Source organism: Amphiura filiformis, chromosome 8 (assembly GCF_039555335.1).
Source record: "Amphiura filiformis chromosome 8, Afil_fr2py, whole genome shotgun sequence".
Lineage (NCBI taxonomy): Eukaryota > Metazoa > Echinodermata > Ophiuroidea > Amphilepidida > Amphiuridae > Amphiura > Amphiura filiformis.
The window spans coordinates 8,229,475-8,242,852 of NC_092635.1; the positions used below are offsets into that span (position 1 = coordinate 8,229,475).

The 13,378-nt window shown below is 34.3% G+C and overlaps 1 protein-coding gene across 3 annotated transcripts in view; it reads left to right on the top strand.

Annotated features, from left to right (window-relative positions):
• LOC140158581 (translocon-associated protein subunit beta-like) overlaps positions 1-7,363 on the top strand; it is a 468,516-nt gene extending 461,153 nt beyond the window's left edge. Inside the window, exons 1-5 of one of the 3 annotated variants that reach the window (XM_072181721.1) lie at positions 168-308; positions 3,190-3,356; positions 4,084-4,291; positions 4,936-5,013; positions 5,835-7,363. In XM_072181721.1, the coding sequence (XP_072037822.1) occupies positions 3,190-3,356; positions 4,084-4,291; positions 4,936-5,013; positions 5,835-5,951 (570 nt within the window). In that variant the 5' untranslated portion in view covers positions 168-308 and the 3' untranslated portion in view covers positions 5,952-7,363. Of the gene's footprint in view, positions 1-167; positions 316-3,189; positions 3,357-4,083; positions 4,292-4,935; positions 5,014-5,834 lie in introns of those variants that run through there. The other 2 variants (XM_072181719.1, XM_072181722.1) reach the window with 2 other exon arrangements.
• Positions 7,364-13,378: the final 6,015 nt, after the last annotated feature.

Below are 13,378 nucleotides of genomic sequence, written 5' to 3' on the forward strand. Positions count from 1 at the left end.
TTATATTTTGTACAAAAATGAATATAGCAGTATATCAGTCAACGTGTATTTATGTTTTATAATAAAAGTGCACAAAAACTCGATGAAACAATGAAATGCTTGTCCATATTTTACTAATAAATTAGATACTACTTTCGACAAATAAAAACACGCATAGCGATCTTTGCGTTGTGATTGGTCAATTCACTAATTGATTAATTTCCTGCAACCTGCTGCAACCTTTCAACTTTGGGGTAAAGGTTACGGTACTGACCAATCGCATTACGCCATTTAGCCCTATCTTTTCTACAGTACGCTCAGAAAGCAATGTACGTGGCAAGTATTAGATCATTTACAATTATTAATTATTTCATAAAATAAAATTATAAATCATAGATTTGACTGTGTTAATGTTATAAGTGTAGAGTTGTTTACATTCACATGTAAATTTCGTATTTTTTATAAAGCTCAAAATAGAAAACGAGAGCGATAAGCTTATAATACAGCACGCAACTCACTCTGAACTTGGCCCGGCCAACATCGAACATGCATGCATGGCCAAGCTGTTGAATTTTGCAGGCCATGAGTAGGGACATAATCATAACCATGCATATTTTCGCTGTGCTTGTTAAATTTTGCGTGTGCCTTGCTGAATTTGGCACCAAATGAATGCTTGAAACACTAACAGTCTAACTTTCAAATAAAAAATACCCAATTTCCTGACAAAAATATGAAAATCTGACAAATCTAGGATAGGGTACACACCGATTTACGTTGAGTTTACTGATGTGCGGTCTCAAATTGGGACAAAATCGCCGTAGAAAACTTATGATATCTCGGTTATGAAACGACAGAATTCAACGGGGAAAGCTGTGATATTTTTTGATAGATTGATACGTAGACAGTCATTTTCACAGTTCTCTTGTCATCTCCCACCCCGCAGTTTTTATAAAATGAGCAAAATGCAAGCTGTTGTACTGGAGACTAGCTCGATTGACAGAATTGAAAAGCTATCCATATCGATGACGCGTATATAACGTCTTTTAATTAGTGGCGCTGTTCCAATTTCTGCTTCATTTGCATAATTTATGTTTGTGAAATCCTGTGCAGAGTTTTGGAAACTGTGTAAAGTTGAAGTCAGTGGACCATTGGAGATGGTGATGGGGTTACATTTTTTAATATTTTTTACAGGATTGTCCCAGATCTCATGAATGGAGAGGGTACTGAACTAGTTTTGGTTAGTTCGCAACGCAAACTTTAAAAAAACGGGCAAAACTGACAGTCATTTATCGGTATGACATTTTCGTATTGGCGCTGCCCTATTCAAGTTTGCACGGAAGTGCCATCTCGGTTTTTTTAAGACCACCTTAAATTAAATAGTTTGTTACTACATTCCGTTTTCACGTAATGGCTAATTTTAATCATTTTTTCACTTGTAAATAAAGCAAGTAAACATTCTGGAATATTCATTTCATAATTGAAAATCAACCTGTTTATTTATTTATTTACATTTAAAATAGACTTGGTGATTTATTAAAGCATTATTTACAATATTGTTTCATGCAAGCCAGCCGAAGCCGACCTACACTCGTCAGAATATTTATTTATTTACATATTTGGTCGCATGTCACAAATAGGTCACCAAAAATGGAGGGGCAGTAACATGAAAACGCTTTCTTCGCACTTCAAGCTTGGTTTATTCTAAAAGTATAATACCTATTGTAGAAAGTTTGGTGTCATTTTGTAGATAATTATGTTCTTTACCAAATACAAAAAAACCCAAGTCAATTGGACAACTACTTTGAGAGTTATACTTCAATATGTAACATGTGTCAATGGAGGGGCCGGGGCGGGTGAGCCGGGGCGGGTGAGCCCCATAGGATTGTACACAAAATTGTGAAAATATGGCAAACTTCAAACCTTTGTATCTTAAAAAGTACAACTAACATGGACCACAAATTGCACATATATAATCCTGGACTGTAGATCTACCTCATAGTAGATCAACTGTAACAAAAGATGTAACTAATTAATTGCTAAATTAAATGCTAATTAAGACAGTTTTCCGTATGTGTTACTGTACAAAGTGTACACGTAATGCTCCAACATTTCTAAATGGCCTATCTCTTGCCTGAGACACCCTACTTATTCAAAAGTACACATATTTTTAAGGAAATTTGATGAGGAATTCAATTATGCTATTAGTTTTAGTGCCAGACATGGAGGGAAAAAGTTTTAATTGATAATGTCATACAAATTCTAAAATTATTTTACAATTTTTGACCACCCTGTCTGTTTAACGCAAGAGATACCAAAGTTTTTCTTCCTAATTAGTTTGAAGGGCCCATGCAATGTCTTTCTGAATTCATATTTATTTTGAGCTACATAGCTTTCAGAAAAAGAAAATATGGGGTTTACCATGACAAGAAAGATGCTAATTTTGTTGATCTTCCACCCTGTATATTTCTTACCCACCCTGTATTATGATGTTATACTATGTTGATTTGGCATCCTTCTAATCTAAGCTTTCCAGAAATATATACTTATAATGGTCTAAAATGTATTCATTAAAAGTTGTGTTGAAGTGAATCAAAATTGGTGATATTTTTATCATTTAACATTATGTTACACAAAAGATGACCAATTCATGACATGTGACCATTTATGAGGAGATTCTGAAATTTACTTTAGCAACTCAAACATCCTATTTTGTACTTGCTACTAAATAATGTTGTTTTATATGTACGGTATATGCAAACAACAAGTAAACAACATTTGTTTACTGCATATTTTATTTGGCATTTATTGAAATATGTTGTTCTGGAGTTCGAATGCTGCACCAATTTTTAAAATTCAAAAACATTTTCTGGGTAAACAGATCCGTCTCTTCCACCTGCACTGCACTAGTTAAGTTGAGTTTAAAACTACATACCCAGACCACTTAAAATTGACCACAAAAATTTGTTGACGTTAAACTGACATGAGTTAATGCTCATTTAAATAATTTTTCTCTCAGTCATCAGATACCAAATACTACCAAAATTTGTACTGAGAATTTGTATTTAAACTGCCCTCATACCAAGCATACAATGCACCAATTCTGTCCCTACCATGAGCTGAAAAATCTAAAACACAAGGCCTGATTACCAATTTACCATGACCTTAGTATTTGAAAACTTCAACTCACACACTGCATGTCTTATTTCACAGATGCGGTTCATTCTTGTAGTGAGTATCCTGTGTGTGGTTGGCCTCCAGGCTGTCGGGTCAGAGGAGACGGGGGCTAGACTCTTGGCCGCCAAAAATATCCTCAATCAGTGGCTCGTGGAAGGAAGAGATCTGACAGTACTCTACAGTATCTACAATGTTGGATCCAGGTAGGTAGATGACACAGATTGCCACTCACAATTTTGTGTTGAATTCACATCTGAGTTGCTTGCCCTGTAGAGCAATAGTTTAACTTACTAGCAGAGAACTTCAAATTGGCTAACTCACAGGCTCAATATAAACAAATTTTTTGCGCTATGCGGATTCACAAAATCACAATGTAGGCCTATTTATTAAAAATAAGGAACATTTCAAGCTTCTATTCAAATTTTGATGTACAGTTGAAACTCATTTTAAAGAAGTTATCAGGGACAGAGAAATTAGTTCTTTATATCCAAATTTCGTTATATCAGGGTTGTAAAACAATAAATAACAAAAGAATTTTGTATCTTGGTTCTGTAACATATTTTTAACAATGCTAGCATACATGTATAATTTTATAAGGCAACTAGAACAATTCCTCAAACTCAGCAAGATTTTACATGTTACAGAGGCTAAAATATTTTCAGTCAGGTGTATTTTCATTTAGTCAGTCGGTCGGGATCTTTATTTTAGGCCATGGGCAAAATAAGACTTTTAAGCCAAGATAATTGACTATGAAATAATGAACAACTTTCTCTTTTAATGGATCTTTTTTTATGAAAGATCAAGAACTTTAATGAATGATAAAACTTAGGGCCTACAAATGTATAACCATAGAGTAAAAAAAAACATGAAATAGCTAGTGATAGTTAAAATTTGTTTTGCTACTTACTTCAACATATATTTTTTTGACAGTGCTGCTCTAAATGTGGCTTTGACTGATGAAACCTTCCTTGACTCCGACTTTGAGGTGGTAACCGGCAATCTAGCTGTGATGTGGGATCGTATTGCCCCAGGAAGCAATGTCAGCCATTCAGTTATCCTCAGACCGCTCAAATCGGGTTTCTTTAACTTCACATCGGCATCAGTGTTATACTATCCAGTAGAAGGTTCAGAACCAAAGGTAGGATATTATTTTCATCTCCATTTTTGTAAATGAACATTTCTTCAAAATGTGTTTTAGGTTGTGATGAAAAGAGAGGTGAATAACAGCATGGATACATGTAGGATGGTGTGTATGCAGGTGGATGCAGATCATATGCTATACTGGTTGCTGGCTATACTGGCAGTGTTTGACTTGACTCGCATATGTGCCATGCAGAATTTAAATCTGAATCTGACTCTCATATTTCAAAGTCAAATTTAAGACCCATTTCTACACCAACAATTCAGGTAAAATGTTGCGCTTTTGATGCAAAAATTAGTATTTTGATGCAAAAATTGGTATTATACGCCCGTCAAATAAAAAAATTGGTATTATACGCCCATCAAATAAAATTAACATTGAAGGTGATACTCCCTGAAGTAAATAGCCGGACCAGGATAGAGGTTAAGGAAATGCTACTAGTACAAACAGCAAATCCCTGCTGCAAACCTTTATCACTTGCTGTTCATGTGAGCTTGATTATTGCATAAAAAAGACTGTGTCACATAACATTTGGTTTTCATCACTTTGGACACTTGTATTTAGGTGAAATACTTCTCTAAAGTTTATATTTCTCTGTAGAAACAAACATGTACAATAACATGTGCATTTTCTCATTTCAGGTTGCATACACAAGTGCTCCAGGAGAAGATCAAATTGTTCCATTTAAAGATTATGACAGAAAATTTTCACCACATTATGTAAGTATGCAAAAGATTACATTGTAGAAGTTGTTGTGGTTATGTCAATTTATTCCTCACTGCTTTTTACACATTCTTGAACCGCATGCACAATAAATTATACTTTATTAAGTTGGATATTATACCAAAATATCAAGGCACAAGAACTTGGTTTACAGTGTTGTCTGTAATAAACGCCCCTGGGGTGTGCAGTTTTTCCAAAGATGTGAATTTTTTAGCAACAGATTATTAGTGAAAATAGGTGTGATATTGATATGCTAATGCCATTTTTGAACTTAAGTCATACAAAGTGGAAAGTTTGGCATATTGGTCCCTTTTCTGATCGATACTGTCCAACTCCAAAGAAGGCAATTTTGAAAATTCAGTGATCAATTGGTCATTGATCTTTGTCGATCATCACCAAATTGCATTGTAAATAGTGTGATATTGACAAACTCTTTACATCCATAGCTTACTTGGTTCCAAAGCCAAATAAATATCATTCATTATTTCTTGTCTGCTATCCTATTCACATGTGACCTGCCACTATGAAATGAGTATAAAGTCGCAAGTTGGTAGTTTCAAGACATCCAGGCTGACTGAGTTGATGGTTTTGTAGGCCTTGAACCTGTTCAAGCCAGAAGTATGTCTGTATGTCCTTTGTGAATGGAAGCACAATGGGCCATTAACGAATGCAACCAATGCAGTAGCCAAGGCATTTCAAAACTACCCACTTACAATTTTACACTCATTTTGTGGTACAGGTTACATATATGCCAACTTTAGCCTGGTTCAATCTTATTTGGTTCTAATCATAATCTTGTTTGTTTGTTTTATTTCAGATGGATTGGGGAGCATTTGCAATCATGATCTTGCCTTCCATTGGCATTCCATTCCTGCTATGGTACCGCAGTAAATCACGCTACGAGAATACCGCATTAAAGTCAAAGAAACATTGACAATAGTAACATTCTTGTCTAGTACTCTCATAAGTGGCTGCTTACTTACACCTGGGTCATTAGTTTAATTTGTTTATTTGTTGTAGTTATTTAAGGGATTCATCTATGCAGAAAGAATTTTGATTTTGCCGGGATGGTACAGCTCTCACCCTTGTTACCAGAAAACTTGTGCACCAATTTGCCACTTTAGCTTGTACGTGCATTGCATACACATTGTATAGGGTTTTGATTTACTGATTAAATCATGTCATGAAACATTGGCACCAAGTTGCATGGTAACACATGACCCTGGCGTGACTTTGTTCTGTTTGCAATAAACAAGGTCTGTGCATGGGCAAGTACAAAAGTTTCCTGGAAGCCTGGGTGCAAATCATTGTTGGGCAGGAAAAACCTCTGATGTACTTGTGGCTCTTGAACATGTTTAAAACAAAACTGCCAAGAGTTAGGAGGTTTTGCTTTAAATAAAATATGCTCAGTTGCCAATAACATGTGTAGGTTTTTCCTGCACAACGACAAAACATAGTTAACAAGTTGTTTGTTTATGAAGTGTGAATCACTTCCTAATTTTTGATCATCAACCACCTATGAGCCATGAATTCAGCAGCTTTACTTGAATATATTGAAAGGACCAATTATTGTTTGCAGTTGGCTGGGTGATAAAAAAATCACTGAATATGAATCCTCTTGCCCACAGGTATAGTAGATTCAATAGGTATATCTTGCAAAAGATCTGCTGATTTCATAGCCTGTTTTGTTTGACCTTTACATCTGTTCTCCATCAATTCAAAGAACATAATTTTTATATGCACATTGTAGCCTTTGTTAACTTTGATCCGGCAATGTATGTATAGTATTTTGACACTGAATATTAAAAAACAGACTACAATGTGTGTATTATATTCATAAGTCACAGTGTGCTGAACATTTTGTTTCACAAACTTGTATGAAGATTCAGTATAATGCCTTTTAAGAAGTAAAATTCTTCTAATTGTATTAATCTTGCCAGTGACTGTGCTGCCTGCTGAATAATTACTGCAAGTTTTGATGAGTAATTGGAAAGTGCATTCAATTCTGTAGAATGTTCAGCATAGTATGGTTAGTTCCAGTCATACCAGGATGAATCTTTTGTCTCCTTTTGACTGCAGATATCTTTAATGCAATAACCAAATTTTGTACATTTTGTAATGTGTAAATACTTATTGATCATGCAACAAATGGGAGTTCTTGTCAAAAATAAATAAGATACATGTCGGCAAGAGCCTAGTAGATTAAAGTAGAATAATATCCATTCAAGTTAGTTACAGAAATTTAGTTTCCATGCAGGTGTATCTGTTTGCTGCCACTTATGAGATGCAAATTTTTTTTCATTTTTTTTTTCAAAGGGTTCAAATAAAATAGTGATGGGATGAATATGTTGTTTGTTGTCTCAAAGTAATTTGTCTCAGAATTTATTTGCATTAGTTTTACTCAATGAGGTAGAACCAAAGAGTACAGACTCCGCCACATTTATGTGTCCCTCATGGAGAGAAATAGTTCCTCTGGAGATTTTTTTTATGCTCCGGCAAACTAGTTACAGTGCGTTGTTTGTGTTCTGCATGTAACAACTGATGTCAAAAATGTGAGCTAAGCGCCAGGTGCACAAACCCGTTATAACACCAAGCTTACAAACACAAATTTTTTTGTTTGCCACTATTTGCCCTCCATAAGCAACATTGAAATGTGGATATACCATATAATGTGGCAATACACATGGGGCATTTTTGAGTCTGTACTCTTTGGGTATAATCTCTTACGGACCTCCAACTTGCCATCCATTCGTAGAGTATAACATGGCTATGTGAACTTGTTTCATACACACAAATACACATCCTGGTGTTTATTCTTTTAAGCACATATGTGACATGATCAAGGGGAATGAGGACGTTGCTCATATTATTTTTGAGATATTGGCAAAAACAGTGTTCAAATTCGTTTTACATATTGTTTTCAGGGCATTGATAAATTGTCCATAACTCAATAACCAGATGTCCAATTTTGATGGGGTTTGCATCAAAATGTAGCATTCATAAACGACCAGAAAATGATGTAACAAAACAGCCGACATGTGACTCATTCCCCTTGATCATGTCATATGCAAAATAGTCCTGTTAATTCGGACTTTAATTATATATAGCAAAGGGTGTTCTTAAATTTGGGCTATTCCAGGTGAAATCCATACATTCCCTATGTTAGCATGGAAGTCATGCCCTTGTCTCTGCCACAAAGGGGTGTGAATTTCAATTGGGTTTACCTCAATGGGTGACTCCATTTGAAATGTGTGGGAGATTAAGGTCTTGTTTCCATAGGGGTTGTATGGATTTCAACTGGAATAGCCCATTACTACCAGTATGATTCATACAAGAGGCTCAACAAAGTCACATCACAAACTTACACTGCAGAATTTATTTTTATTTCTTTAATTCATATAGTTCCTCTAATACATTGTGAGGTATGGATATGATATAATGCTACTAGCATTTAATACAGCAGTTTTATACACAGGTTTTAGTTCTCTTCCAACATACCGTAACAAACTCGATAGTTAGCATATGTGCTTACTATCAAGCGCTTTTAAAACATGCACACATGCAGAGTCCCATTCAACAAAAGTGTAATGGGTTTTTAGCAAGTTATCGATACAGATGTCTTAACCCCATTAGCTCAGTTGGTAAAGCGCCAGACTTTGGTACAATTTCATGGTTTCAAAAGTGCTCGATAGTAAGCACATATGCTAACTATTGAGTTTTTACGGTATATCAACATTTCACAGGACTATTTGTGACCAATAGGCCATAAAAGGTTGGATTGATTCTGTTTTCAGGTAATGTCTGCATTTTGATTTCCATTTATAATATTCACAATTTGGAACCTTCTGCATAAATTGTAACCAGTGAATATTCAGGACTTCAGGGATATGGGACAAAGGGACCTTAAAATCTTGCAATCATTCATGCTTTGATTGTGTTTAATTAATCCAAGCAAGACTGGACGGAAAGAGATTATAAAACATATATATCTGAATGATTCAAATCAACAGTCTACCCAAGATGAGTGTTTCCTGTATCTTAATGCTTTTCCAGAAATCCAAAGAAACAATTTCTCGCTAAATTTTTTCCTCAAATTTTTAAAACTATTTTTCACTTGATGTGGCAGTGACGTCGGTGTGTATTTCATTGTGGAGTTTCAAATAGCTAGCGTTTAATCTAAGCACTGCCGTACACACTAATGCGCTTAAAGACTCTGCATAGATGCGTGCACGAAACAGCTGCTTCAACGCATTGACGTCACTGCCACATCAGGGTGAAATATGGTATAGCCACCTCATTAAGGGGGTACTACACCCCTGCCCAATTTTGGGCCTATTTTTGCATTTTTCTCAAATATTATAGCGCATTGGTGACAAGTAAGATATGTATATTATAGGGGCAAGGACTACAACTACAGCACTGGAAATTTTATTTCAGCACAGACAAGAGTTGTGGAGTTACGGTCAAAAATGCGGGAAAACCAGTATTTGATCAATAAATCAATAACTACTTGCCTTGAGTTGCTGAATTTTCAGTGCAGTAGTTGTAGTCCTTGCCCCTATAATATACATATTTTACTTGTCACCAATGCGTTAACATTTTTGAGAAAAATGCAAAACTATGCACAAAATTGGACAGGTGTGTAGTACCCCCTTAAGGAACAAACCAAATGGTCAATGACAACCTATAACATAACTAGTTTTGTTTTATAGCTGACCCTTCCTTCTCCCTAACAAAGTCTCATTTATAAGCCATCATCGATCTTTTGTTTTGTTACTTACCTTCAGTGGCAGTGCCAGGAATGTTTTTTAGTAGGGGGGGGGAAAGTGAATTTCAGAGGGGTCAAATTCAACAAAAGTTTTTCGTAATTTTGAGTTTTTACTCTAGGGGCAACTTGGGGAAAGAGCCCTGACTGGGGAGAATTTACCCCCATGCCCACCCCTGGTGCTGACACTGTCTACCTTTACAACTGATTAAATCATTGTGATTTTAGGTAATTATTATTAACAATGTAAAGAAATTGAAAAAAGAAAAAGAAAGAATTTGAATTTTAGAAAAAAAATTGGTCCAACCACAGGAAAATGCAGAATTGACTTGGGCCTGTTAAATGCCCAGGATTTATTAGATCATTTTAAATCTGGTGAATGTTATACAAATATAAATACTTATTTTCTGTCTTTTTTTTATTCCATAAGAAATTATTCACTAATTGGCAATTGCACATATAGGATGGAATATGTAATTATACTGAAACAATTCCTAAAAATATATTTTACAACTGTAACAAACTACAGTTTTACAATGTAATACAACACTATACTAAAATTAAATGCCTTTGAGGTTTGCAAAAACAATTTCACAAGATATCAGAACAAATAGTAATGTGGCAAGTGTGAAAGGATGTCAAGTGGCAAGTAGACATGTTTTTGTTCGATAATAATATTCACAAAATATTCTCAATTAAAGTTGCTAAAATTCTCTACACTGCAACTGGATATAAAATATACAATATTTAGGGATACAATTTACTGTTTACATTTAAATCAAAACAAACAAGCGACAAAAGCAAGAACCATAACAACAACAATAACAACAATTACAATAACAATAATTACAACCACAACAACTTAGTGTCTGACATTATTCTGACGGCTACATATCATGTTACTGAAGAACAAAAAACTTAAAAATAAAAAATAAAAAGTGATAAGACCCTTGGGTGCATCTTATACCCAAGTAACAAGCGACTGATCAATATCTATGTGAGGGATTGGAGGAACTCACAAAACAATAATTTTGTGTTAATCCCCTGTTTGTTCAAAAATGGTGGGTTCCCCCTGATTTCTCTCATTTCTTCATTTAAAATGCATTGTTCCTTTTCATTATCCCTCACCATGTGAAATCCAACCACAGCATAAATATTGATTGGCCTTATTCCCCAAGTTACCTACACTTAACATAAATAAACTACTAAAAAAAGCATTGTTACACTTGAAGAAGTCACCATGATTTATAAACCAAAAATAGTATTGAGCAAATTAATAAACTCACTGAATGCAGCATTTTATACTACAAATTTGGACACCTCATTTGTTACGTTGCGATCTTGTTGAAAAAAGTTACAAGTATTTCAATGGTAAAGGGTCGGATTTGAAATGCTTGCAACTCAAGATTGCAAAGCAACAAATGAGGTATCAACAGTTGCAGTATTAAATGCCGTATTCAGTAAGTTTATTGACTTGCTCAATTTCAGAGATGTCAGTTTCCCGCATTTATTCGGATTTCCGTATTTTTATAAATTCCGAAAAATTTCGGAATTTTTACGCTCATGGCTCGCAATTGTCCTTATTATTTTCAGATAATTTGGCAAGTCAATGGCATCTCTGCTCTTTTGTTTTTAAATCATGGCAACTTTTTCAAGTGTAATGCGATTTCTTTTTAGTGGTTTAGTTTAGCACAACATTGTTTATAATATAAGAATATTTGGTCCCATGCGTATATACATGTAGTAAGTATATGATTGTATTATGTAAATATAGCAAAATTATATGTCCAATATAATAGTCTTTATAATAAGTTTAATAGCATTCTTTGGTCTTTGCAACACAACATTCATCTCTATTATTATAGCAGAAACAACAAAGAGATGGATTGGAAAACACAATGGTCTGTGATCATCACAGCATTGATCTACCTAAAAATAACATCTAATTTTGAATTAAAAAAAGTATACATGTTTTGAAAGATGATTGGCTGATGAGTTTGATAAAACAAGTTCATTTCTTTGAGAAAACCTGCCCAAGTAACATATTTTGTTTTGCCATCATCAATCCTACTGTAGCAATATAGGAACATCATCTCATCACAAGACATTCACAACTTTCTTTATGCACTATACTGCAATTAATTAAATCAGGCTGCTAAAAGCATCAAGAATATTCAATAACAATCTCGGATAAAAATATCAAGTCTCACAAGGACAAAACATTAATATATATTATATTTTGGAATTAAAAATATTTTTAATACTGATTACTTTTGGCTTTTTGACATGTAAAAATAATTATTTGAATGGTAAATTTGCATAAAATTTCAAAAATCTTTGGACAGAAGTGATATTAGCTCCAACATGATATTGGAACAACTTCCCCGCACTTTAAGGTGGAATCCCCCCGGTTTGGGTGATCTGGAATCAAAAGCTTGTATAGGTAAACTTAGTGAATGAAACTTCCCATAACTAGGTGGCATGTATACCTTGAATGTATACCTTCAAATCCAATACTCAGATTGTTGGTCATATCACCCGTTGCCATGGTAACGGCCGCCATATTGGATTTGGTGAATTTCAAAGGTAGAGGCCTTTGGTACATGATATCTCAAAAAGTATTTTAGCAATAGAAATGAAATTTTGGGAATGTGTTCTTCATAGGCATGACTCGAATCTGAACTAGAATTATGATAATCATGTGATGTCTTGGGGGTCTACCGGAGGTCAAAGGTCAAATTCAAAATTTAATAATTATTGTTGTATGCTATTTTGATGTTGCCATAGCAACAACATAGTTCCCAAGCTTGGAATTAAAAACTTCTAGTCTAATTTATAGCCCTGCATATCAGCAACACTCAGTTCAAATTTGAAGTCCATACCTCAAATACTTTTTGAGATATTGTGTTCCGTGTGGACATGCGTTTGTGAAAAAAAAGTTTTGAGATATCAGCAATTTAGTGAATTTTAGTCTAGAAACACTGTTTTTAGGATTTTTTATATTTTAGAAACACTGTTTTACTTTAATTTTGATTTGGAAAAGACACACTTGAATTATCACAAATGATAATGAAGATTTGAGGTCAAAATCTTGATTATTTTTTGAGATATGAATTTTATGTGGATAAACGTTAAATCTCGCAGCTTGAGAAAACAATAAAATACATAAGAATTAATTGTTTTAAAATTGCCTCACGAAGTTACATTTTTGAATATAACTTTTGAATGGAAGCTCCGATTGTTGCCAAACAAAAAGCAAAAGAAAGGTATTTCTTTCCTTAATTCCAATTTGTAAAGTTAATTTTTTTACCACAACCGGGGGGATTCCACCTTAATGTAACTACAAAAAAACAAAACAAAACAAAAAAACCATTTTGACTGACGTTGGAAAGAACTAGTCTTGCAGCAAACTTTCCATTCATTAGCTGCTCCAAGAAGTTTGTTAGCACCTCAACTTCTAAAATTTGATATATCAAGTGAATTTAAAAAGAGGTAGTGTATATGAGCCTCATAAAAATGTTAAAAATCATTGCAAAATTAAGTGTTTTTACATTTGTGCGATTATTATAGCGACTTATCCAAAGGAGACGATTCTG